The 25,253-nt window shown below is 45.8% G+C and overlaps 1 protein-coding gene across 3 annotated transcripts; it reads left to right on the forward strand.

Moving 5' to 3' along the window:
• Positions 1-2,041: 2,041 nt before the first annotated feature.
• Positions 2,042-24,963, forward strand: LOC136710115 (arrestin domain-containing protein 4-like). Of its 3 annotated transcripts, XR_010804574.1 has the most exons (10): positions 2,042-2,287; positions 3,075-3,373; positions 4,568-4,637; positions 4,786-4,933; positions 7,099-7,201; positions 10,628-10,884; positions 11,242-11,398; positions 13,405-13,568; positions 13,657-13,790; positions 24,890-24,963. XR_010804574.1 is itself a non-coding variant. In XM_066685765.1 (9 exons), the coding sequence occupies exons 2-9, from the start codon at positions 3,088-3,090 to the stop codon at positions 13,699-13,701; spliced, it is 1,230 nt and encodes a 409-aa protein (XP_066541862.1). In that variant the 5' UTR covers positions 2,042-2,287; positions 3,075-3,087; the 3' UTR covers positions 13,702-16,599. The 3 variants fall into 3 exon arrangements, 2 of the variants coding, with proteins under 2 accessions (XP_066541862.1, XP_066541864.1); XM_066685765.1 differs by lacking the exon at positions 24,890-24,963 and having other exon boundaries at positions 13,657-16,599; XM_066685767.1 differs by lacking the exon at positions 24,890-24,963 and having other exon boundaries at positions 4,571-4,637; positions 13,657-16,599.
• Positions 24,964-25,253: the final 290 nt, after the last annotated feature.

The raw sequence follows: 25,253 nt of genomic DNA on the forward strand, positions 1-25,253 counted from the left end.
TTGGACGCAAGGGCTGTCCTTCACGCTGTGGGAGAACATCCTGAAGAATGGAGCAGTGGGAATACTTACAGAGGTGAATACACACACACATGATGCACAATAAATAATTAATTATAATTTATAAATACCGTCCTGTCCTGTGCTTGTACAAATGAATATGAAAAAGAAACAGAACACTCCACACCCTGCAGCATGTAGGTCTTCATATTCACCATTGGGTGGTGATAAAGAGCAGTTTCCCCAGGATGATAAAGGGATCAGGATGACACTCTGTGTTTGCGTTCTCTCCACCAGTGTGAGGCTGAAAGTACACTGCTGTTTGACAGATATGAGAACGCCGTGAGCTTAACGAACCTGGACGGTCTCTGATGTGTCATACGCAGTGGCAGAAGTCATGACAGCTGGGATTTGTTTGCTTGGAACAATGCTGTCATTGGCTGAGGTCTTTCACCACCAGTGCAGTGCTGACTGACTCCACCATGATCTGTGCTTGGTTTCAACTGGATGCTGGGCCTGTTTTTGGTAAAACCCACACAGCATGAGCAAACTCGTCCTGGAAACGCTGCGTCCGCGCTCAGTCAAATCCCCAACAATAACGAGGAGTGACTTTATTCAGACTCGGTCTGCTGTTCGTGGTGATGTCTGCGTTCAGAGCCAGAGACGGATCACGGCCTTATGAAGCCCCTTGGCACGGGTGTCCTCTGAGGGTCCTCCTGTCTTGTCTTCCTGTGCCTTTCCATTGGAAGCACAGCTCTTCCAGAACGTATGATTCACTATCAGCTCTGGAGCTAATTTGAAGCGGGTAGATACCAGAGGGTATTCCGCAAAGAAGGAGTGAGCCATGAAACTTAAAACCTGACCCTCAGCTCTTTTTATACTGGACATGTCTGACTCTGGGCTTAAGATTTCTGGCTCAGTTTAATCTCAATCCATATTCAGGATCATATGTGTAAAGGCAGCACCGGATCTGAAAAATCTGGTGGTTATAAGCTATTACACAGCTATATGGTAAAAATGACAGAGGAGAACAATAAAAACACACTCACTTTTAATATAATTTTAAAAAGGAACAGAAATATATAACATCTGTGGTGGTAAAATTTGTTTTGCATGAGTTTAAAACATAAATGTGCAGGGAGCATAGGTCTGATCAGAAACAAATGCAGAAGAACCGTCCAATCACGGTCACTATTTAAATGTAACTGACCAATCCACTCATGTAATCCTGGCCCTTTAATTAATAACCCGGGAGATTCAGAACCACTGCTGTATGTTTTTTTTCCCCTTACAGATCAAGCCCAAAGTCAAGCCTGTCCTACAGAGAAAGGCGGAGGAACTTTCCTATTGGGCAATATTCAATTTTAGGCTTAAGTTATCTGGCTAACTGATAAATAAACCTTTAAAGTCTGCAATAGACACAAATCTCACTTTAAACGAATAACTAGAGCCAGAACTAAGTATGTGCAAAGTGAGAACGGCCAGCCCTGAAGTCTGGTTTGAGTTATCTTATGTGAAATGGTCCCAAACCGTGTTATTTACAAACACAACAATGGTGTATTGAGCGCCGTACGGCCTGTCCACGTGGAGTGAGCAGCTCTCCGATTGGCTGCGCACCCGCGGTCCTCCAATCACAGCGCTGTCCACGCGCTTCTGCCGCACTGGGATTGGTCCGTGTCCGGAGATCACGTCTGTTGGTAAATACTCCACTGCCTGTGCACGTGCTAGTTACGTTCTCGTTCTGGCCAATCGCTGCATTCTGCTGCACTTCAATCCCCGCCCCTAGGGACAGCAACTCTTCCAAAGAACTCGGCCAAGTTAACGAACGATTCTGGGAATCTATGAATCGACTCTTCTCTGATTTCAACAAGACAGCTCCATACGAGTAGTAAATGCACAGAGTCTGCTTTTTTTAAAACTGGTCAAAGTTCATAGTTATATATAATTCAAATATGTAAATTATGCCAAGCTCAAGTGGACTGAAAAATATAACTTGAGACTGAGTCGATTCCAAGCGTTTCGACTCTCCGAATGTTTTATCAAGTGTTGGAATCCTGAGACGACACTTCTGTACTACACTCAAGTTGTTATGTGTTTTTCGGGGTGTGGCGAACAAGTAACGCGGTGTACTAATGTTAGACAAGAGAAGCAGGAGAAGCAGTCCTACAGAAATGGTCACGGTTTGCAGAACCTCAAGCCATTTTATAGATATCCCGGTCAGAGAGCCCCAACCCTGAGCTGTGAGCGGCATAAAAGCCGTTTCCTACGGCGTTTGAGTTGTCAATTTGAGGTGAGTAAAGTCTATAAATATCGGTATGTAATGGCTTTAACTTGCGAGAACCTGTAAATTAGTAAACGAAAAGTCTGGAATGCAGTAAGCCGTCGCTTTTTGTAAGCATTCAACTTTTTGTAGCTCGTGGACCAACGGCTTTGGGAATCGGTTCATTCCCTAAATCAGTTGAACAGGTTCATTACTCTAAATGAGTCTTAAGTATTTTTGTAGAATTTATCCACACGCGTTTTATGGCCGTATTACGTCCAGATCGAAGACTTAAGATGTAATAAATATTAATAACCTTACTTCCACAATTAAAATCCAATTAAAAGCACAGTCTGATATTCTGAATCAACGAATCACTGAATGAATCGTCTCGTTTTATTGACTCAGTATTTTTTTCTAGAATTAACTTTGCCAGAGGAATTCATCCAAATGTCAGTCAGGGCTTTAAAGCTGGACTCCAGCAAACCTATAAATAGTGATTTATTTCATATTCCTCCTCTCTGTGCCCTAAGGGTCATCGAGTTTCTCACACTATAGTCTGTCTGTTGCTCTGCATACCTTGTTTGTCCTATTCACCCTGTTCTTCAATGGTCAGGACCCCCACAGAGCAGGTACCGTGGTGGTGGGGTGTCAGTTGCGCTGGTGCGAGTGGATTAGACCCAGCAGATTTATAAACCCCTCAGTAGCGAGTAAGCGCCCCCTGTGGCGCATTTGCTAAATGTGAGTGAGTATGTACGTGAGTATGAATCTTTCCTTCATTGACACCTTTGTTTTTATTTTGTTTTCTTTTTATCAGCGGTGAACCAGCGATGGCTGACATAGTGAAAATGTTGGGTGTAGTTTTTGACAACGACAGCGGCAGTGGCTACAGCTCCGGGGAGGTTGTGTCTGGACACGTTCTGATGGAACTTTCCGCTCCAACGAGAATCAAAGCCCTCAAGCTGTATGCCACTGGATTTGGAAGAGTTTGCTGGATGGATGGATCAGGTAGCCAGTCTTCAGGTGCACTCAGCATATTCCAACTCCGGAACCTATCCCAGTGTTCGGAGGAACGAGAGTATCTCCGTCTGTCAGAAACACTCCTAGAAGCCACAGGTAGGTTGCGTTGTTTAGACCAGACCTCACCAGCGTTCCAGTCGAAACTGCCAACTTTCAAATCATGTTCGTGTACAGAACAAAACATTTATTTGGGAATTGATATCATATTCAGAATTGAATTTGGATTTACAGCATTACACTGCAGCGTGGAAGTGCTCTTGGGAGGCGGGGTTATGCAAATTAGCTTCTGGCACGCCACAGATAGAAGGAAGAGAGCTGGGGTGTGGGGTAGGGATGGGCGGTATCCACATTTCTCACACCGTAATAGGGTCTCAAAATAATCTCCCTGTACACGGTGTTACTGTGGGGAGAGGGTGCTCCGTCAGACTGCACTGAGCCTTATATCCTAGCACAAAGTCGAGTGAATTTAGCTAAACACAGCCCAACACTGCACACAGACACATGTGTTGACAATAAAAAAAACATTTCTGGGGGAGCACATTTCAGCAACTGGTGCAAAATTAATCAAAATAAGAAGGTTCTACACTGTTTAGAAACAGCTGGCGCTAACGGGCTCTTGTGGATTAGCACACACCACAGCAGATTTTTCAGTGAACTGAGGCTCAAAACACACATATGTAGAAGATAAAGCCATATACCTCTGAGCACCAAGTTGAGTGAAGGATTTTGTAAGAATTATATCTGTTTACAGCTTAATTTCTTTCTCTTTTTAACCCAAACTCAGCGCTAAACTCTCAACTGCAGTGGGCTACTGGGCTTGTGCTTTTCTTCTCTTGTTTTTAGACCGTGATATCAGCAGTCATTGAGCTTCTACAGCGCCCCCTCCCTGTGGCTCTCTTAAATGCACATTATCATTTTAGCCGACTTTTAAAGACACAGAACTGAAATTTGACACACGTCATAAATACCGCTCTCATTTTAAGATTCCGTCCACATTTTAAAATACGGTATATGGTATTTTCGTTATACCGCACAACCCTAGTGTGGGTTACTTCCTGCTCTCCACCCAAAGTTACATAGTGCAGTTTATGCAGTGTTGAGCCCAGAGTAGCAACAATAGAGGCTCTGTTCTCCCTGTTACAGCTCAGTGGAACATCGCAATGACTTTGAAGCTGTAATTTTAAGGTTAAAAATACTACCTACTGTTGCTTTAAATAAATTATAGATGTTCTTTTGCATTTTACTGTACTCCACTGTGAGGGAAAACCTTTTCAAATCGGCTCCTTTAAGCAGGTGATGACGGCCTCATCCTTGAAGCAGGACGCCATGAAATACCCTTTGAACTGGAACTGCCTCAAAGGTAATTCTCAGAAATTTACACAATTTGATACACCATGGTTCAGTATATGACGCCTCATCACATGCTCTTAGTAACTGATAACCATGTTCTGCTGGTGTAAATGTGTAAATGACAAAGCTGACCCCAGGCTTTTGGAACTGTGTTGCAGACCCCTTGTGTCTTCCTTCAGTGGAAAGCATGGCAGTGTACATTACTCAGTGAAGGCTGTTCTTCAGAGGCCACAGTATCATGATCTTCATGTTTGCAGAGAACTTCTTATCATCAGCCATGTTGATGTTAATTCTCCGGAACTGGTGGTAAGCATGACAAAGCAGGCACTGATTATCTTTCATATACTCACTCTACTCCACAGTGGAACACGGTTCTGGTTCTTAGTGAAACGTCTGTGACCTGCTTTGGTCCAAACCCCACGAGCCCCACAGCAGTGTTCTCCCCCTGTGTAAATAGCCTCTGTTCAGAACGCACCTGTTCCTTTAAATGATAATGAGCCGCTCGCTGTTCACCCAGACCCCGAGCGCACAGCAGTGAGGAGCGAGGAGCAGAAGCTCTGATATATCTACCACCACCCCCTGACATTACCTGCAGTGGCAAGGGGAAGGTCCTACTCCACCTCAGATGTTCCTGTTGTTTCTCAGAAGACAACAAGGCAAGTTGGTGGCCCCGCTCAGGTTTTGGGGCCAAATGAAGACATGTGGCATAACATCACAGACGTAGACGAACAGCCCAGATTTCCCACATTTCAACCAAAGCGACCACCAGGACCACCGCTCAATGTCCAAGTCATACTCACCACTGCAGTTGTTCCAGCTGTTTTTCAGCACGTCCATTGTCCAAACACTTGTGGAAAACACAAATAAGTTTGTAGAGAAGTCAAGAAACTGAAACGGACACCTGTTTCCATCCACTTTTACTCTTTCATGTCACTAATTCATGGGCTTCGTAAAAGCAAAGAAAGTAACATATTTCTGGTCCAAAAACTGATTTACAGGCTTCCATTCACTGTCTCGGTGATGACCAGCAAGAGCCATTTCAAGCAATCTCCATCTTTCTGATCCTCAGGAACGTAAGGGTACGACAAACTCTTCAAGATTAAACCCCTATATTTAGAAATTATTTCAGCACGTCACACTTTTTTCCTCCACAAGAGAGAACTGTCAATAGATGAGCGAACAATGGCTTCTAAAGCAAGACATAGACTTATACATTATATAAAAGCAAAGCCCACTAAATGGGGCTACAAATTGTTTGTTCTTGCAGACTCAGAAAGTGGGTATTTTTTTGTCTATGAGGAAAAGAATACCATTGTTTCAGTCAAGATGTTGCTTGATTATTCAGTTCTTCGCAGTGGATACAAAGAGTACATGGACAATATTTTTTTACACAAGCCCCAAATACTCTTGCACGTGGGAACATTCATACCAACTGGCAGGGCTTTCCAAAAACAGCAAAAAAATGACCTACCAAAGAAAGCCAAGAGAGGAACCATCCACTGGTGCAGACAAGAAAATCTGCTGTATGTAAAGTGGATGGACTCAAAAGTGTGGTCCACCATGCATAAGGCCTACGAATGTGACACAGTGAAGAGGTGGGAGAGCAATGAACAAGGCCTGTGGAGTACCGCTAATGTTCCAGTTCCTGCACCAATCAAAGACTATAACCAGCACATGGGTGGTGGTGTTCTTTCAGATCTTTCTTTTCTTTTTCCATTTTATTGATACTGTTATGGATATTTGCCTGAATAGTTTCATCCTGGATCAGCAAATGATCAAAATTAGTGGACAAGTGTCCCTCACACAAAAAGAGTTCAGGGAAGCACTACTGGTTGAACTTACCAAACATTTTGAAGAAATTCTCAGATGTTGCAGGACCTTCAGGCCAATCAGCACCAGAAGAGCCCACTACAGGTCATTCTGACCAGCCAGCCCAGGATGTGAAGTGTATGCCTGCGTTCTTTTCAACAGATGCTACAGAAGCAAGGAAGAGAGTTGAACAGAAAGCAAGTAAAGACTCCTGTGTACTGCGAAAAAATTCAAAGTGCCATTTGTTCTGAAATAAAACAAGTTATTTTCATTTTGGACTCCAAAGGGGCACTTGGAGAGGCCACCTGCTCACGGTCCACTTCAGCTTGAATAACTTCAAATCAGTAGGAGGTATTAACTTCAGTAGACCCCTGGAGGTATGAACCCCTTGGAGTTCATAAACCCTTCAGTTTGTAGTCACTAACATTAGATTATAAAATGAAATTTAGAAAAGTGGCTATGTTTATTTATTTATTTTATGTGGTTTTCATCAGAATCTGAACACTTTTGATAAATGTCGAGCTCTCTAAATGGTTTCTGTTACAAACTTGAAGGGATAAGTAACTCATGTCCCCTTTTTACCAGTTAACTTTAACAACACTAAAATATTCAGATGTTTGATAGTGTTCTTCCAACTCAGTGTCCACCCTCTTCTTCTTCAGTGTCCTGTGTCAGAAAGTAACGAGAAGATGGTTGGCTGCTGGATCTTTGCCTCGGGTCCCGTCTCCCTGAACGTCAAAATAGAGCGGATGGGTTACAGCAAAGGTGAGAGAAATCAAGGATTATATTATTACCGCTTGTTATATGTAGGTTTCACTGACTAGCTCTGGTTTCTTATGTTCTTGCTGACCAACATGTGGCCTCCTCAGCTCAGAGGTAGGCTGCTGGTGCGTTATCTCATGGTGTGCTGAGTTAATGTTTAATGTCAGTTCTGAGACTCCAGAAGTTCAGTTTCTGAGATGAACTGTAGTGATCATTCTCAGTGTGTGTTTGTAGTGTCATTCTGACATATAACGACGACGTGTGTGTGTGGGGTATCTGATACTGAAATGAAGACTGGAAGTAAGGACTGGATGTAACAGACACTGCACCTGTCTATGACACTCAGGCACACATTTGTCTATTACTAGATCCAGTCTCTGGGCTGCAGCAACTAATTGGCAAAATTGATAATGATAAAAATAGGCAGTGAACACTGATAATTATGAAAATGCTGATATATTGTCTTGGCTTCTGGGGTGTATTTAGTCAGTTTGTCATCAGCGTTGAATCCCTGGGCTGTTTTGATGTAGCAGTAGTAAATAGATTTTATGGAGAATGGCATATAAATTGATAAAGCGACCAAGACGTGTTTGAATTAGTTTAGAATACAAGCTGTGGACGGCTGATACTGCTAAGAGACCCTGAAAGTCAAAAGTCACCCAAGTAGCCCAAAATATTGTTAGAAATAAATCATCATAACTCATCCAGGTGTTAATAAAGGTGTCAGAGTGGTTGATGAGTTTCAGGATGAAGGCACAGTGTGAATCAAAGTGAATTTACACATGTTCAAGACACCATTTCCAGATTTTTTTTTTTCCATTAAATGAAAAGGACACAATGGAATCAAACAAAGAATAAAATAGAAACAAATCAAAAGAACGTGAAACTTCATAACAAACAGAGACCTGGACAGAGAGACAGGAGAATAACAGCTGAACCAAAACAGAAAGACCTAGATGTAAAATGGCTGCCCAACACTGAGGCAGGGTTTATATACTAGAGGCAAATACAAAACACCTGAGAACAAGAGTCACATGACACAGAAGGGGGTGTGGCAGATGATCACATGAGGAGTCACAAGCACATGGTGGGAACAAGACAAAGCAGGAAAACACGTGACTTATAGGTTCATTTACCATGAAATTGTCACAGCTGCTGTGTTCAACAAAAACTGAGCTACATGTTTTTAATTTTTATTCACTGTTTGAATTCCCACAGAAACTCATGTGTAACTCGAGCTGTTTAGTTTGTAGCACTGTCGCTAATGCAGCTAGCCGTCTCCTGAGTGTGGAGACATTTCCACCTTAAATGATCTGAAACAGCAGAAATAAGTCAGTGTTACTGCCCTATGGAGCAGGAATAGAGCAACATCCTCATCTCGGTTCTTGCTTTTCAACATTTGTAGGATTTTCTGTTTAGCCGTTTTCTGACACTGGGGCTTCGTAAAAACTCATTAGATGTGTTTCAATAAGCAACAAGACCTGAGAGCTAGCAAATGATGAGGAATTTTATAAAAAGTGTTACTCAAAATACTCCAAAACACTGTGGATGCCCTGGGGGATCAGTCATGTGATCGTGTGACTGGGTTAAATGGGCTTGCACTACACAGAACAAACATAATGTAATTTGTGGAATGAAATGAATGTCTTGATTCATTAAAAGACCCACAGATGGAGTCACTCTGTATCTCAGTCTGAGAGCTGTGATTGGTCGGAATGCTCCCAGTTAACTGCACGCGCATTGCGATTGGTTTAGAGGGATCATTTGCATAATGTAGCTTTGTTTAATAGAATTATTTCAAAGATCAATATCATGAAAAGTTACAAATAATACACAGGTAACCCTCTGTGTCCCACAGAAGCTCAAGTCCTTCGTATAAAACGGAGTAGTGTTTAAGCTCCTGTATAACCTTCCTGTACACGTCAAACCTTCTCCAGAACATTGATCATCACTGATGCAATGGGGTTGTGAATATTTTTACTGTGTTGTTGTAGAGGAGTGAGATTACAAGAAAGTTAATGAATGACTCGTAATAAAACGTTTTATTTTAATCCTTGAACCTTTTTATTATCCACAATCTAATTCAGTAAAATGGCCGGCACGGTGGCGCAGCAGGTAGTGTCACAGTCACACAGTTCCAGGGGCCTGGAGGTTGTGGGTTTGATTCCCGCTCCGGGTGACTGTCTGTGAGGAGTGTGGTGTGTTCTCCCTGTGTCTGCGTGGGTTTCCTCCGGGTGACTGTCTGTGAGGAGTGTGGTGTGTTCTCTCTGTGTCTGCGTGGGTTTCCTCCGGGTGACTGTCTGTGAGGAGTGTGCTATGTTCTCCCTGTGTCTGCATGGGTTTCCTCCGGGTGACTGTCTGTGAGGAGTTGGTGTGTTCTCCCCGTGTCTGCGTGGGTTTCCTCCGGGTGACTGTCTGTGAGGAGTGTGCTGTGTTCTCCCTGTGTCTGCGTGGGTTTCCTCCGGGTGACTGTCTGTGAGGAGTTGGTGTGTTCTCCCCGTGTCTGCATGGGTTTCCTCCGGGTGCTCCGGTTTCCTCCCACAGTCCAAAATCACACGTTGGTAGGTGGATTGGTGACTCAAAAGTGTCCATAGGTGTGAGTGTGTGAGTGAATGTGTGTGTGTGTGTTGCCCTGTGAGTGCCCAGGGTGTATTCCCACCTTGCGCCCAATGATTCCAGGTAGGCTCTGGACCCAGTGCGACCCTGAACTGGATAAGGGTTACAGACAATGAATGAATGAATAATTCAGTAAAATGTTGGTTTATTTTATTTTATTTTTATATAATCACATCAGTATCAGGTGAGAATTGTAGCATCATGGAGTATAGGGGCTTATGGAAGACCCCCCCCCCCCAATCCAGATCAGGTGTTCTGTTTCTAAGCAGAAAAAGCGAGAAGCTCTTACGCTCGGGTGCTGCTTTAATATTTATTTAATTTTCTTATATAAGCAGTTATTTATACACAATAAAATCCTGAATTCTATATTTTTAATTACTTTGTTTTTACAGATAAACAGTGTTGAATAGGATCCAGCGCATGTAGAACAGGCGTCTAGATGAAGCTAATTTGCGGCACTTAGGCTTTTACGTGACCGACAGTAGGCTTTTACATGAAGAAAAGAAACGTAAACAGGAAGTCCAACATAATACCGTCATTTCCAAATGTACGTTTATCTGCTTCAGTTTATGAATTTAAACTTGATAATTATATTTTACGCCAGCGTTTCTTTTTACATCAAAGAGTGTGAATTAATGTTGAGCTTTGTATTGAGACGGGTCTGTGCCAGGTCTTGGTTCACGCCTCTTTCAAAAGATGATCATTCCTTTGTCTGTAAACATTGAATCTATTTGTTTACCGTTCACAGTTTGTGGCACCAAAGTGAAGCTTTTCATGGTCCTGTGCGTGATGTTGTCTTTGTGCTCCTCTCAGGAGAGGCCATTCCCATCTACGCAGAAGTGGAGAACTGCTCCTCTCGGCTGGCGATGCCTAAAGCGGAGATTTACCAGATCCAGACCTACAAGACCAGGGGAAAGACTGTGACACACAAGCAGGTTGTGGCCAGTGTGAGAGGTAGTCACGTCCCGTCCGGCTGCTCCGTCACGTGGAATGGAAAAACACTGAAGATACCTCCGGTCTCTCCATCCGTTCTCAATTCTGACATTCTCAAAGTGGAGTACTGCTTAGCTGTAAGTGCCATTTATATTTGCTGCGTAATTCTTTAAAATTCAGATGTGTGCATTATATACATGTCATTTTCAGATCGCTAACGAGTCGCTCAGAGGGTCCACAGTTCAGTTTCTCATAAGTTCCTCAGTCTTTTTATATGGTGTGGTTTGGTATTTGATTTCCCATGTTGATTTTAACATGATTCAAATTCTGTTTTTGTATACTGGCACCTAAATGGTTAACTGAGTACTCGAGTATCCCGTGCACATCCCTGTTCTGTAGTGCACTGTTGTCAGACAAGGCCAGAGAGTTACATTCCAATCTGAAAGTGTTTTATCTGCATCAGCTGGGTTTCTGTTCTTCTTCTCTTTCCCAAGGTTATAGTTCAGGTGCCAGGTGCCAGGAAACTGAAAGTGGAGCTTCCTGTGGTGATCGGCACGACTCCCTACAGTGGCTTTGGCAGTCGCAGCCTCGGCGTGATCAGTGGGTTCAGCACAGGCTGGCTCCCCCTCACCCTGCCAGACACTCCTGAAGGTAAGACTGGAGGCCTGAAATAAATTTAAATTTACTCCCTGTCATGACTAGTTTACCATGCCACATTACACAGGCTCCGGTGCCCAGTGGCTGTCAAGCTTTGCAGGAATCTGAACTACACCACCACCCTTTGTACAAGCAAACAGCACAGCAATTTTATTTTATTTTTTAAAGGGATGTATTCTCACCTGTTTCCTCATGTGAACACAGTTCTGGGTCTTTGACCTGCTTTGATTGAAGCCCACAGCAGCGTTCTCCCTGTCTACACAGCGCCTGTTCCTTTAAATGATAATGAGCCGCTCGCTGTTCACTCCGCCCCCGAGCGCACAGCAGTGAGGAGCGAGGAGCAGAAGCTCTGGTTTTAGCCGTTTTCACTCAGTCCTCTTTTTACTTAGTGCTTTTATTTCTCTGTGCACGTTTTGTCCATTTTGCTACATTTAATCTCATCTTTGCGCTCTTACATAAACACGGTCCTGCGCTGTGATTGGACAGACTCAGACGAGGGGGCGGGGCCATTCTAAAGTCTTTGAACTTGATGTCAGAAGCGGAATCCCAAGCGCACATTCTATCCCGTGTTTTCTGACTCGGGCAGCACACAGAAAACTAACTGGGTGCTCTTGTTTCACAGTGTGTGGGTTGGTGGGCTCCAGATCCCTAAATAAATGTGCACATGTACTTAACGAGAGACATGTCCCCTTTAAGGAAAAGTTAGCTATAGAGTAAACCTACAATACAGAGTTGTTGGCCACACTCTCACCACAGTAGCCTGTGTCCTGAAGAGCAGTGCTGCACAATAAGTGAAAGAAGCAGAACGTGATAAGGAGATGGTTCTGTACTAGACCCAATAGTGGTCTGAACAGCGAGAAACACAGTAAACAAAGCACACACAGAAAACATGTCTCACTGAAAAGCAAAGCCTTTGCTGCACAGTTCTGATGGCACTCAGTCTCTTTAATGAAAAATAATTAGTGGGGAATTGCTGTTTTGTCCACGCCGCACTTCCCTGGCCATAGAGCTTCATTATGTTTGCTGTGCTGAAAGCACCATGGTTTATTCAGTTTTGCACACTTTCTATCTCTAATGAAAACTATTGTACGTTGCACCTCAGGGTTTTTCACTGTTGGGACTGGTTTAAAGGCGCCTTGTTACAAATGCCCTTGCCTTACTGAAATTAGAGTTATATATATATATATATATATATTTAGAAACATAAATTCACTCCTGGGTGACACGGTGGCACGGCAGATAGCCCTGGGGTTGTGGGTTGGAGTCCTGCTCTGGGTGACTATCTGTGAGGAGTGTGGTTTCCTCCTACGCTCCAAAAATAGGTGGATTGTAGGTGGATTGGCGACTCAAAAGTGTCCATAGGTGTGTGTCTGTGTTGCCCTGTGAAGGACTGGCGCCCCCTCCAGGGTGTATTCCCGCCTTGCACCCAATGATTCCAGGTAGGCTCTGGACCCACCGCGACCCTGAACTGGATAAGGGTTACAGACAATGAATGAATGATATGCATGAATCTTATTCGGTCTACAGCAGTTAGGCTCCGCCCACTCATGATTATGTTGTATATTTCGTGCTGCTCGGCTTTTTGAGTGACTAAGGCAGTCAATCAGAGCAGGGCCCATTTACATACATCAGCCTTAAGGCCTGTGTGTACTCTGCGTTAAAGACAGATAGAGACAGAGGCATCTGTCCGTACTCTGTGATCATTCCTCCTCTGTTCATGCTTGTTTTCTGAAAGCTGTAAGAGGGAGCTGGACCACAGGACGTAACAGGAGAGTGTAGCCAGTATTTGGAGTCATGAATATTTGGGTTCCCATGATGTGAACTAGTTGAATTTGCGCACCGCTAACATGCTGTGTCCCAACACTGAGAGAGGGCATGGCTAAGATTAAGGGCTTACACTTTGACACGAGTTATCAGCAGGCCTCAACAGGACAATAATAAAACATCAGTGTAAGATCAGTCTGGATCTGACCAGCTTTGTTTGTATTGCTGTTTTCTAGCCCCTCCGAGCTATGCAGATGTTGTAGCAGAAGAGGAGTTGGAGCAACGTCGTCCAGTTGTCTCACCTCCCCAGTGGACAGATGTGCCGGAGAGACAGCTGGACGGCTGGGCCTTCCCCTACATTCAGGAGTTCCGCTTCCAGCCGCCTCCAGTGTACTCCGAGGTCCGCCCTCTGTACTCTTGCTCACATTCCTGCTGATTCACACAAAGTCCTGTGTATTATCTAATCATATCTTCATCTTGTATTGCAGGTCGACCCTAACCCAGTGGACGGTCGGTCAGTCTTTTCTGTCTGAGGGCTGCGTTTAACACGAGACTGCCAATGCCGTTCTACTCACTCTTCCCTTATTTGGAGGAGACCAAAAGACAGTGACAAGTGATTGTGGTGCGTAGGAACCAAAGAGTCAGGGTTCCTTCAGGTGTCGTCAGAATGAGGCTGACGTTTATCATTAAAGGCTAGGCACCAGATAATAAGATACATTCTAATAAGTCGGTACAGTGAGTCGAGTTCCTGAGTTGTGGTTTAACAATAGTTAGATATTTTTAACAAACTGCACTCAGGAATTACGCCTAAAAAACGGTTTTCGTGATTCACCACTGTCCTCAGAATCGGTCAGAAATGTCCCAAACGTCACAGATGGTGGACAGCAACTCTCCACTGTGGAGACAGGGTTTCTCTGTAAACAAATCCACATCTAGAATGTTTGGGTTTCAACTTTAATTCAATCATAACTCATCACTCATCCGATAGATTTAACTGTTATTGTTTTGAGCGTCTTGTTTACACGAGGCTACATTTGTGGGACGGCATGGTCACACACTGTTGACGTGACCCTTTCAAACAAGTGCAGCGTCTATCGTCAGTCTGAAAAGGACCTGATTAGTAAATGTGTTCAGTATTAATGCTAATATTAAAAGTTAAAATAGCTGTGGGAACTCCCAGTTCTGACCACTGAGTGGGATTCTGTGCTGCTGTCTGGTAGCCCATGTCCACCAAAGTGGAACCGGTTCGGTTCCCATCCACAAGCCTAATATGAAGCAGTTCAGCAAGTTTCCACCAGCATTAGTTGGTTCCCGAACCAGACAAGTTTGTTTTCGACATGAATCGTAAAAGCATCCGTGCATGAGACAAAATAAAGAAGTTCAGAAAGAGCTCAGAGCCTCAAATAAAGCGTTATGGTGCAGTGGAGCTGGGGGGTCGTTTACAGTATTGTCCTCAATGGTGTTCCAGAGAACACGTGTAAACAGTGGATAAACCATGACTCTGTCCTGACTCTGTTTACCTCAGCCACAGTGATGCTGGAACAAAGCCCCCACAGCGCCCCCTGCTGATTACATTCCTTGGTTCCCAGAAAACTGGGCCGGTTCTCTGGATAGCACCAAGGTCATAAGAATCCTGAACAGAACCAGGATTCTTTGGTGGAAATGAGTGTGTCCATGGTTCTGTTAATTGTTGATGTCTGCGGAGAATTTGACGTTTCTTCAGTTTTTTAAGTAAAGTAGTGAAGTAGACTGTTTTTCAGTCTGACACACATTCACTTTAGCTTCAGTAATGTGAACTGTTCAGGGACTTTAGGTGGTGCTTAGCCTTTAAAGTTTCTTGTATTGTTTTGATTTTGTATGGATTTCCGTTGATGGAACTCAGATTAATGTGAATACAACCTAAAGCCGGATTGTTTTTACCAGAGGAGTTTAGGCAGTGTTCCTGTGTTCGTAGCAGCCGTGTCTATCTCTAACAGCTGTACACATACATCCAGGAACAATTAGAGTACAGTTCCCTGTTTACAGCTGAGTTTTTCAGAGCAGACAGAGGCTCGTTTGAAGTCAAAAAAGCACTTTGTGTAGTCCTCCTCAGTTTTGTTTTGTTTCTTTTTGTATGCCTGTAGTTTAGGCGACAGTATGAACTGTGCAACAGTGCTGTTTTCAGATGTGTATATCAGCACATAGGCACTTAATGAAAGCAGCACTTTCCAGATATGAATTGGCCTTTACGCTGCTTTCACTGAGCTTTGTTTTGATTCGCGCTTTGACCTGCTGCTCTGATACAACAGTGTTTTCGTTCCCCTTTCCCTCAGCACACTGTCAGCATTTTCTGATGCTACCTTTCTGTTCAACTGCCTCAGTGTTATATCAGAAACTGGAAACATTTCAATTTGTATTTACTGTGATTGTCATATTCTATCATTTTCTGGTGTTTTGAATTGGAAAAGTAAGCCTTAAAATGTGTTATATTCTCGCTCTTCTCCACAGTGGAGCACAGTTCTGTTTATTAATGAAACGTCTGTGACCCCACAGCAGTGTTCTCCCCCTGTGTAAACAGCCCCTGTTCAGAACGCACCTGTTCCTTTAAATGATAACGAGCCGCTCGCTGTTCACCCCGACCCCGAGCGCACAGCAGTGAGGAGCGAGGAGCAGAAGCTCTGTTTTTTAGCCGTTTTCACTGAGTTCTCTTTTTATCTCTGTTTTTACTCAGTGCTCTTCCTTATCTTTGCACTGTCACATAAACGCAGGTCCTGCGCTGTGATTGGACAGACTAAGATGAGGGGCGGGACAATTCTAAAGACTGGTTTTGACATAAAAAAAAATGGCTCGTTTTATCACATGTTCTCTAAAGCCCCTTGCTATTAGTATGTCCTGCACACACCAAAGGGAGAGGAGCGTTTCCCACTGTGAGAATGCGTCTCCCGCTCTGTGCTGCACATGTGAAAGGACCACTCCAGGACATCTGCAGATAGTCCAGAGTTTATTTAGAGTGTTTTTGGAGTTCATATGTGAAATGGACATTACTTTAGGAGCCAACAGAACACTGAGTGTATGGTTTTGTTTCAGTGTGTGTGGGTTGGAGGACTTCCGATCCCCTCATTAATGTGCACATGCACTAAACAAGTTTTTATTTTTTTCCCATTTAAGTCCTTGATTCACACAGAGAAGTGAATGGAGTGAGGATGGGGATAGTGCACTAAACTCTGGCCAAACTTCGCCAAGAAACGCACATAAAAATGTTTACAAATATTCACTGCTGCCTTGAGGTCAGCCGTTTTTCATAAACCTTCGGCTTCCTTTTCAACACTTAACAGTTATATTTCACTTCGATATTCCCGTATACGCTGGATATCTAAGAGAATTACAGTTTGCTGTTGTAATGTTGGGAAAAATAATGTAAACCCGAAAGGATTCTATTTTTATACTTGTATTTCTGTAAAATGTTGAATTTAATAAAGTTTAATATTATTTCCCAAACTACAGTTTCTGTATCGGGCCACTGTGGTACTGCAGATGTGTGTGTGTGTGTGTGAGAGTGTGTGTAACTGTCCACAAGTGTGCGTTGAGAGTGACTGGGTGAATGTGTGAAACTGTCCACATGTGTGAGTGACTGGGTGAGTGTGTGAAACTGTCCACAGGTGTCAGTGACTGTGTGAGTGACTGGGTGAGTGTGTGAAACTGTCCACAGGCTTGTGTGTGTGTGTGTGAAACTGTTCACAGGTGTAAGTGTGTGTGTTTGTGTGAGTGACTGGGTGAGTGTGTGAAACTGTCCACAGGTGTGAGTGACTGGGTGAGTGTATGAAACTGTCCACAGGTGTGAGTGACTGGGTGAGTGTGTGAAAGTGTCTACAATTGTGAGTGACTGGGTGAGTGTGTGAAACTGTCCATGGGTGTGAGTATGTGAAAGTGTCTACAGTTGTGAGTGACTGGGTGAGTCCGTGAAACTGTCCATGGGTGTGAGTGACTGGGTGAGTGTGTGAAACTGTCCATGGGTGTGAGTGGTTGGGTGGGTGTGTGAAACTGTCCATGGGTGTGAGTGACTGCGTGGGTGTGTGAAACTGTCCACAGGTCCAAGTGAGTGTGTGAGTGTATGAGTGACTGGGTGAGTGCGTGAAACTGTCCACAGGTGTGAGTGACTGGGTGAATGTATGGAACTGTCCACAGGTGTGAGTGACTGGGTGAGTGTGTGAAACTGTCCACAGGTGTGAGTGACTGGGTGAGTGTGGGAGTGACTGGGTGGGTGTGTGAAACTGTCCACAGGTGTAAGTGTGTGTGTGTGTGTGTGTTAGTGACTGGGTGAGTGTGTGAAACTGTCCACAGGTGTCAGTGACTGGGTGTGTGTGTGAGTGACTGGGTGAGTGTGTGAAACTCCACAGGTGTGAGTGACTGGGTGGGTGTGTGAAACTGTCCACAGGTGTGTGTGTTTGTGACTGGTTGAGTGTGTGAAACTGTCCACAGGTGTGAGTGACTGGGTGAATGTATGAAACTGTTCACATGTGTGAGTGACTGGGTGAGTGTGTGAAACTGTCCACAGGTGTGAGTGACTGGGTGAGTGTATGAAAGTGTCCACAGGTGTGAGTGACTGGGTGAGTGTGTGAAAGTGTCTAAAAGTGTGAGTGACTGGGTGAGTGTATGAGTGACTGGGTGAGTGCGTGAAACTGTCCATGGGTGTGAGTGACTGGGTGGGTGTGTGAAACTGTCCACAGGTGCAAGTGTGTGTGTGTGTGTGTTTGTGACTGGGTGAGTGTGAAACTGTCCACAGGTGTGTGACTGGGTGAGTGTGTGAAAATGTCCACAGGTGTCAGTGACTGGGTGAGTGTGTGAAAATGTCCACAGGTGTCAGTGACTGGGTGAGTGTGTGAAAATGTCCACAGGTGTCAGTGACTGGGTGAAACTGCCCACAGGTGTCAGTGACTGGGTGAGTGTGTGAAACTGTCCACAGGTCTGAGTGACTGGGTGAGTGTGTGAAACTGTCCACAGGTGTTAGTGACTGGGTGGGTGTATGAAACTGTTCACAGGTGTAAGTGTTTGTGTGAGTGACTGGGTGAGTGTGTGAAACTGTCCACAGGTGTGAGTGACTGGGTGAGTGTATGAAACTGTCCACAGATGTGAGTGTGTGAGTGACTGGGTGAGTGTGTGAGTGACTGGGTGGGTGTATGAAACTGTTCACAGGTGTAAGTGTGTGTGTGTGTGTGTTTGTGTGAGTGACTGGGTGAGTGTGTGAAACTGTCTACAATTGAGAGTGACTGGGTGAGTGTATGAGTGACTGGGTGAGTGCGTGAAACTGTCCATGGGTGTGAGTGACTGGGTGAGTGTGTGAAACTGTCCATGGGTGTGAGTGACTGGGTGGGTGTGTGAAACTGTCCACAGGTGCAAGTGTGTGTGTGTTTGTGACTGGGTGAATGTATGAAACTGTCCACAGGTGTGAGTGACTGGGTGAGTGTATGAAACTGTCCACAGGTGTGAGTGACTGAGTGAGTGTATGAAAGTGTCCACAGGTGTGAGTGACTGGGTGAGTGTATGAGTGACTGGGTGAGTGCGTGAAACTGTCCATGGGTGTGAGTGACTGGGTGGGTGTGTGAAACTGTACACAGGTGCAAGTGTGTGTGTGTGTGTGTGTGTTTGTGACTGGGTGAGTGTGAAACTGTCCACAGGTGTCAGTGACTGGGTGAGTGTGTGAAAATGTCCACAGGTGTCAGTGACTGGGTGAGTGTGTGAAAATGTCCACAGGTGTCAGTGACTGGGTGAGTGTGTGAAACTGCCCACAGGTGTCAGTGACTGGGTGAGTGTGTGAAACTGTCCACAGGTCTGAGTGACTGGGTGAGTGTGTGAAACTGTCCACAGGTGTTAGTGACTGGGTGAGTGTGTGAAACTGTCCACAGGTGTTAGTGACTGGGTGAGTGTGTGAAACTGTCCACAGGTGTTAGTGACTGGGTGAGTGACTGGGTGGGTGTATGAAACTGTTCACAGGTGTAAGTGTTTGTGTGAGTGACTGGGTGAGTGTGTGAAACTGTCCACAGGTGTGAGTGACTGGGTGAGTGTATGAAACTCCACAGATGTGAGTGTGTGAGTGACTGGGTGAGTGTGTGAGTGACAGGGTGAGTGTGTGAAACTGTCCACAGGTATGAGTGACTGGGTGAGTGTGTGAGTGACTGGGTGGGTGTATGAAACTGTTCACAGGTGTAAGTGTGTGTGTTTGTGTGAGTGACTGGGTGAGTGTGTGAAACTGTCTACAGTTGAGAGTGACTGGGTGAGTGTGTGAGTGTATGAGTGACTGGGTGAGTGCGTGAAACTGTCCATGGGTGTGAGTGACTGGGTGAGTGTGTGAAACTGTCCATGGGTGTGAGTGACTGGGTGGGTGTATGAAACTGTTCACAGGTGTAAGTGTGTGTGTTTGTGTGAGTGACTGGGTGGGTGTGTGAAACTGTCCATGGGTGTGAGTGACTGGGTGGGTGTGTGAAACTGTCCACAGGTGCAAGTGTGTGTGTGTTTGTGACTGGGTGAATGTATGAAACTGTCCACAGGTGTGAGTGACTGGGTGAGTGTATGAAACTGTCCACAGGTGTGAGTGACTGAGTGAGTGTATGAAAGTGTCCACAGGTGTGAGTGACTGGGTGAGTGTGTGAGTGTATGAGTGACTGGGTGAGTGCGTGAAACTGTCCATGGGTGTGAGTGACTGGGTGGGTGTGTGAAACTGTCCACAGGTGCAAGTGTGTGTGTGTGTGTGTGTGTGTGTGTGTGTGTTTGTGACTGGGTGAATGTGTGAAACTGTCCACATGTGTGAGTGACTGGGTGAGTGTGTGAAAATGTCCACAGGTGTCAGTGACTGGGTGAGTGTGTGAAAATGTCCACAGGTGTCAGTGACTGGGTGAGTGTGTGAAACTGGCCACAGGTGTCAGTGACTGGGTGAGTGTGTGAAACTGTCCACAGGTCTGAGTGACTGGGTGAGTGTGTGAAACTGTCCACAGGTGTTAGTGACTGGGTGAGTGTGTGAAACTGTCCACAGGTGTTAGTGACTGGGTGAGTGTGTGAAACTGTCCACAGGTGTTAGTGACTGGGTGAGTGTGTGAAACTGTCCACAGGTGTGAGTGACTGGGTGGGTGTATGAAACTGTTCACAGGTGTAAGTGTTTGTGTGAGTGACTGGGTGAGTGTGTGAAACTGTCCACCGGTGTGAGTGACTGGGTGAGTGTGTGAAACTGTCCACCGGTGTGAGTGACTGGGTGAGTGTATGAAACTGTCCACAGATGTGAGTGTGTAAGTGACTGGGTGAGTGTGTGAGTGACAGGGTGAGTGTGTGAAACTGTCCACAGGTATGAGTGACTGGGTGAGTGTGTGAGTGACTGGGTGGGTGTATGAAACTGTTCACAGGTGTAAGTGTGTGTGTTTGTGTTAGTGACTGGGTGAGTGTGTGAAACTGTCTACAGTTGAGAGTGACTGGGTGAGTGTGTGAGTGTATGAGTGACTGGGTGAGTGCGTGAAACTGTCCATGGGTGTGAGTGACTGGGTGAGTGTGTGAAACTGTCCATGGGTGTGAGTGACTGGGTGGGTGTATGAAACTGTTCACAGGTGTAAGTGTGTGTGTTTGTGTGAGTGACTGGGTGGGTGTGTGAAACTGTCCACAGGTGCAAGTGTGTGTGTGTTTGTGACTGGGTGAATGTATGAAACTGTCCACAGGTGTGAGTGACTGGGTGAGTGTGTGAAAGTGTCTAAAAGTGTGAGTGACTGGGTGAGTGTATGAGTGACTGGGTGAGTGCGTGAAACTGTCCATGGGTGTGAGTGACTGGGTGGGTGTGTGAAACTGTCCACAGGTGCAAGTGTGTGTGTGTGTGTGTGTGTTTGTGACTGGGTGAGTGTGAAACTGTCCACAGGTGTGTGACTGGGTGAGTGTGTGAAAATGTCCACAGGTGTCAGTGACTGGGTGAGTGTGTGAAACTGCCCACAGGTGTCAGTGACTGGGTGAGTGTGTGAAACTGTCCACAGGTCTGAGTGACTGGGTGAGTGTGTGAAACTGTCCACAGGTGTTAGTGACTGGGTGAGTGTGTGAAACTGTCCACAGGTGTTAGTGTTTGTGTGAGTGACTGGGTGAGTGTGTGAAACTGTCCACAGGTGTGAGTGACTGGGTGGGTGTATGAAACTGTTCACAGGTGTGAGTGTTTGTGTGAGTGACTGCGAAAGTGTGTGAAACTGTCCACAGGTGTGAGTGACTGGGTGAGTGTATGAAACTGTCCACAGATGTGAGTGTGTGAGTGACTGGGTGAGTGTGTGAGTGACAGGGTGAGTGTGTGAAACTGTCCACAGGTGTGAGTGACTGGGTGAGTGTGTGAGTGACTGGGTGGGTGTATGAAACTGTTCACAGGTGTGAGTGTTTGTGTGAGTGACTGCGAAAGTGTGTGAAACTGTCCACAGGTGTGAGTGACTGGGTGAGTGTATGAAACTGTCCACAGATGTGAGTGTGTGAGTGACTGGGTGAGTGTGTGAGTGACAGGGTGAGTGTGTGAAACTGTCTACAATTGAGAGTGACTGGGTGAGTGTGTGAGTGTATGAGTGACTGGGTGAGTGTGTGAAACTGTCCATGGGTGTGAGTGACTGGGTGAGTGTGTGAAACTGTCCATGGGTGTGAGTGACTGGGTGGGTGTGTGAAACTGTCCACAGATGTGAGTGACTGAGTGAGTGTATGAAACTGTCCACAGGTCTGAGTGACTGGGTGAGTGTATAAAACTGTCCAGAGGTGTGTGAGTGACTGGGTGAGTGTGTGAAACTGTCCATGGGTGTGTGTGACTGGGTGAGTGTGTGAAACTGTCCATGGGTGTGTGTGACTGGGTGAGTGTGTGAAACTGTCCACAGGTGTTAGTGACTGGGTGAGTGTGTGAAACTGTCCACAGGTGTTAGTGACTGGGTGAGTGTGTGAAACTGTCCACAGGTGTTAGTGACTGGGTGAGTGACTGGGTGGGTGTATGAAACTGTTCACAGGTGTAAGTGTTTGTGTGAGTGACTGGGTGAGTGTGTGAAACTGTCCACAGGTGTGAGTGACTGGGTGAGTGTATGAAACTCCACAGATGTGAGTGTGTGAGTGACTGGGTGAGTGTGTGAGTGACAGGGTGAGTGTGTGAAACTGTCCACAGGTATGAGTGACTGGGTGAGTGTGTGAGTGACTGGGTGGGTGTATGAAACTGTTCACAGGTGTAAGTGTGTGTGTTTGTGTGAGTGACTGGGTGAGTGTGTGAAACTGTCTACAGTTGAGAGTGACTGGGTGAGTGTGTGAGTGTATGAGTGACTGGGTGAGTGCGTGAAACTGTCCATGGGTGTGAGTGACTGGGTGAGTGTGTGAAACTGTCCATGGGTGTGAGTGACTGGGTGGGTGTATGAAACTGTTCACAGGTGTAAGTGTGTGTGTTTGTGTGAGTGACTGGGTGGGTGTGTGAAACTGTCCATGGGTGTGAGTGACTGGGTGGGTGTGTGAAACTGTCCACAGGTGCAAGTGTGTGTGTGTTTGTGACTGGGTGAATGTATGAAACTGTCCACAGGTGTGAGTGACTGGGTGAGTGTATGAAACTGTCCACAGGTGTGAGTGACTGAGTGAGTGTATGAAAGTGTCCACAGGTGTGAGTGACTGGGTGAGTGTGTGAGTGTATGAGTGACTGGGTGAGTGCGTGAAACTGTCCATGGGTGTGAGTGACTGGGTGGGTGTGTGAAACTGTCCACAGGTGCAAGTGTGTGTGTGTGTGTGTGTGTGTGTGTTTGTGACTGGGTGAATGTGTGAAACTGTCCACATGTGTGAGTGACTGGGTGAGTGTGTGAAAATGTCCACAGGTGTCAGTGACTGGGTGAGTGTGTGAAAATGTCCACAGGTGTCAGTGACTGGGTGAGTGTGTGAAACTGGCCACAGGTGTCAGTGACTGGGTGAGTGTGTGAAACTGTCCACAGGTCTGAGTGACTGGGTGAGTGTGTGAAACTGTCCACAGGTGTTAGTGACTGGGTGAGTGTGTGAAACTGTCCACAGGTGTTAGTGACTGGGTGAGTGTGTGAAACTGTCCACAGGTGTTAGTGACTGGGTGAGTGTGTGAAACTGTCCACAGGTGTGAGTGACTGGGTGGGTGTATGAAACTGTTCACAGGTGTAAGTGTTTGTGTGAGTGACTGGGTGAGTGTGTGAAACTGTCCACCGGTGTGAGTGACTGGGTGAGTGTGTGAAACTGTCCACCGGTGTGAGTGACTGGGTGAGTGTATGAAACTGTCCACAGATGTGAGTGTGTAAGTGACTGGGTGAGTGTGTGAGTGACAGGGTGAGTGTGTGAAACTGTCCACAGGTATGAGTGACTGGGTGAGTGTGTGAGTGACTGGGTGGGTGTATGAAACTGTTCACAGGTGTAAGTGTGTGTGTTTGTGTTAGTGACTGGGTGAGTGTGTGAAACTGTCTACAGTTGAGAGTGACTGGGTGAGTGTGTGAGTGTATGAGTGACTGGGTGAGTGCGTGAAACTGTCCATGGGTGTGAGTGACTGGGTGAGTGTGTGAAACTGTCCATGGGTGTGAGTGACTGGGTGGGTGTATGAAACTGTTCACAGGTGTAAGTGTGTGTGTTTGTGTGAGTGACTGGGTGGGTGTGTGAAACTGTCCACAGGTGCAAGTGTGTGTGTGTTTGTGACTGGGTGAATGTATGAAACTGTCCACAGGTGTGAGTGACTGGGTGAGTGTGTGAAAGTGTCTAAAAGTGTGAGTGACTGGGTGAGTGTATGAGTGACTGGGTGAGTGCGTGAAACTGTCCATGGGTGTGAGTGACTGGGTGGGTGTGTGAAACTGTCCACAGGTGCAAGTGTGTGTGTGTGTGTGTGTGTTTGTGACTGGGTGAGTGTGAAACTGTCCACAGGTGTGTGACTGGGTGAGTGTGTGAAAATGTCCACAGGTGTCAGTGACTGGGTGAGTGTGTGAAACTGCCCACAGGTGTCAGTGACTGGGTGAGTGTGTGAAACTGTCCACAGGTCTGAGTGACTGGGTGAGTGTGTGAAACTGTCCACAGGTGTTAGTGACTGGGTGAGTGTGTGAAACTGTCCACAGGTGTTAGTGTTTGTGTGAGTGACTGGGTGAGTGTGTGAAACTGTCCACAGGTGTGAGTGACTGGGTGAGTGTATGAAACTGTCCACAGATGTGAGTGTGTGAGTGACTGGGTGAGTGTGTGAGTGACAGGGTGAGTGTGTGAAACTGTCCACAGGTGTGAGTGACTGGGTGAGTGTGTGAGTGACTGGGTGGGTGTATGAAACTGTTCACAGGTGTAAGTGTTTGTGTGAGTGACTGGGTGAGTGTGTGAAACTGTCTACAATTGAGAGTGACTGGGTGAGTGTGTGAGTGTATGAGTGACTGGGTGAGTGTGTGAAACTGTCCATGGGTGTGAGTGACTGGGTGAGTGTGTGAAACTGTCCATGGGTGTGAGTGACTGGGTGGGTGTGTGAAACTGTCCACAGATGTGAGTGACTGAGTGAGTGTATGAAACTGTCCACAGGTCTGAGTGACTGGGTGAGTGTATAAAACTGTCCAGAGGTGTGTGAGTGACTGGGTGAGTGTGTGAAACTGTCCATGGGTGTGTGTGACTGGGTGAGTGTGTGAAACTGTCCACGGGTGTGAGTGACTGACTGAGTGAGTGTGTGATTAAAGTTCAGATTCTCAGGGGAAGCGGTTAAACAGAATAACTAGGATTTTTGTTGTTGTGGATATCTGTTGTTTCCAGGGAGCTACAAAGCGTCCAGCATTGCTGACTCTATTGGTCGAATGGCTGCAGTGCCTGTGTGTGTCAGAGAGTCCCATAGAACACACAGAGGTATGTAAACACACATAAATCAGTTTTACATGAAGGGAACACATACCACAGTGATCCGCTCAGCACCTGTTCTCTAGGGGAGAGGTCACGTAACATTTTACCACTGCCATTTAAACAACCTTGTTTCTGCACTCACCCTCCATCCTCTCAGCTCCACTGAGCACACAGGAGCACTGTGCAGCTCTACATTTACAGACAGTAGTCCACCTGTTGCTCTGCATACTTTGTTTGCCCTCTTTCACCCTGTTCTCCAGTGACACTGACGTGGTGGTGA

This window comes from Hoplias malabaricus, chromosome 11 (assembly GCF_029633855.1).
Source record: "Hoplias malabaricus isolate fHopMal1 chromosome 11, fHopMal1.hap1, whole genome shotgun sequence".
NCBI classification, from domain to species: Eukaryota; Metazoa; Chordata; class Actinopteri; order Characiformes; family Erythrinidae; genus Hoplias; species Hoplias malabaricus.

Excerpts from the sequence above, each read along its gene's own strand:
- LOC136710115 (XM_066685765.1), top strand. The coding sequence starts at position 3,088 with ATGGCTGACATAGTGAAAATGTTGGGTGTAGTTTTTGACAACGACAGC. Across the intron at positions 4,934-7,098 it reads TTAATTCTCCGGAACTGGTG|TGTCCTGTGTCAGAAAGTAA; the intron begins GTAAGCATGACA and ends CTTCTTCTTCAG. Across the intron at positions 10,885-11,241 it reads AAGTGGAGTACTGCTTAGCT|GTTATAGTTCAGGTGCCAGG; the intron begins GTAAGTGCCATT and ends CTCTTTCCCAAG.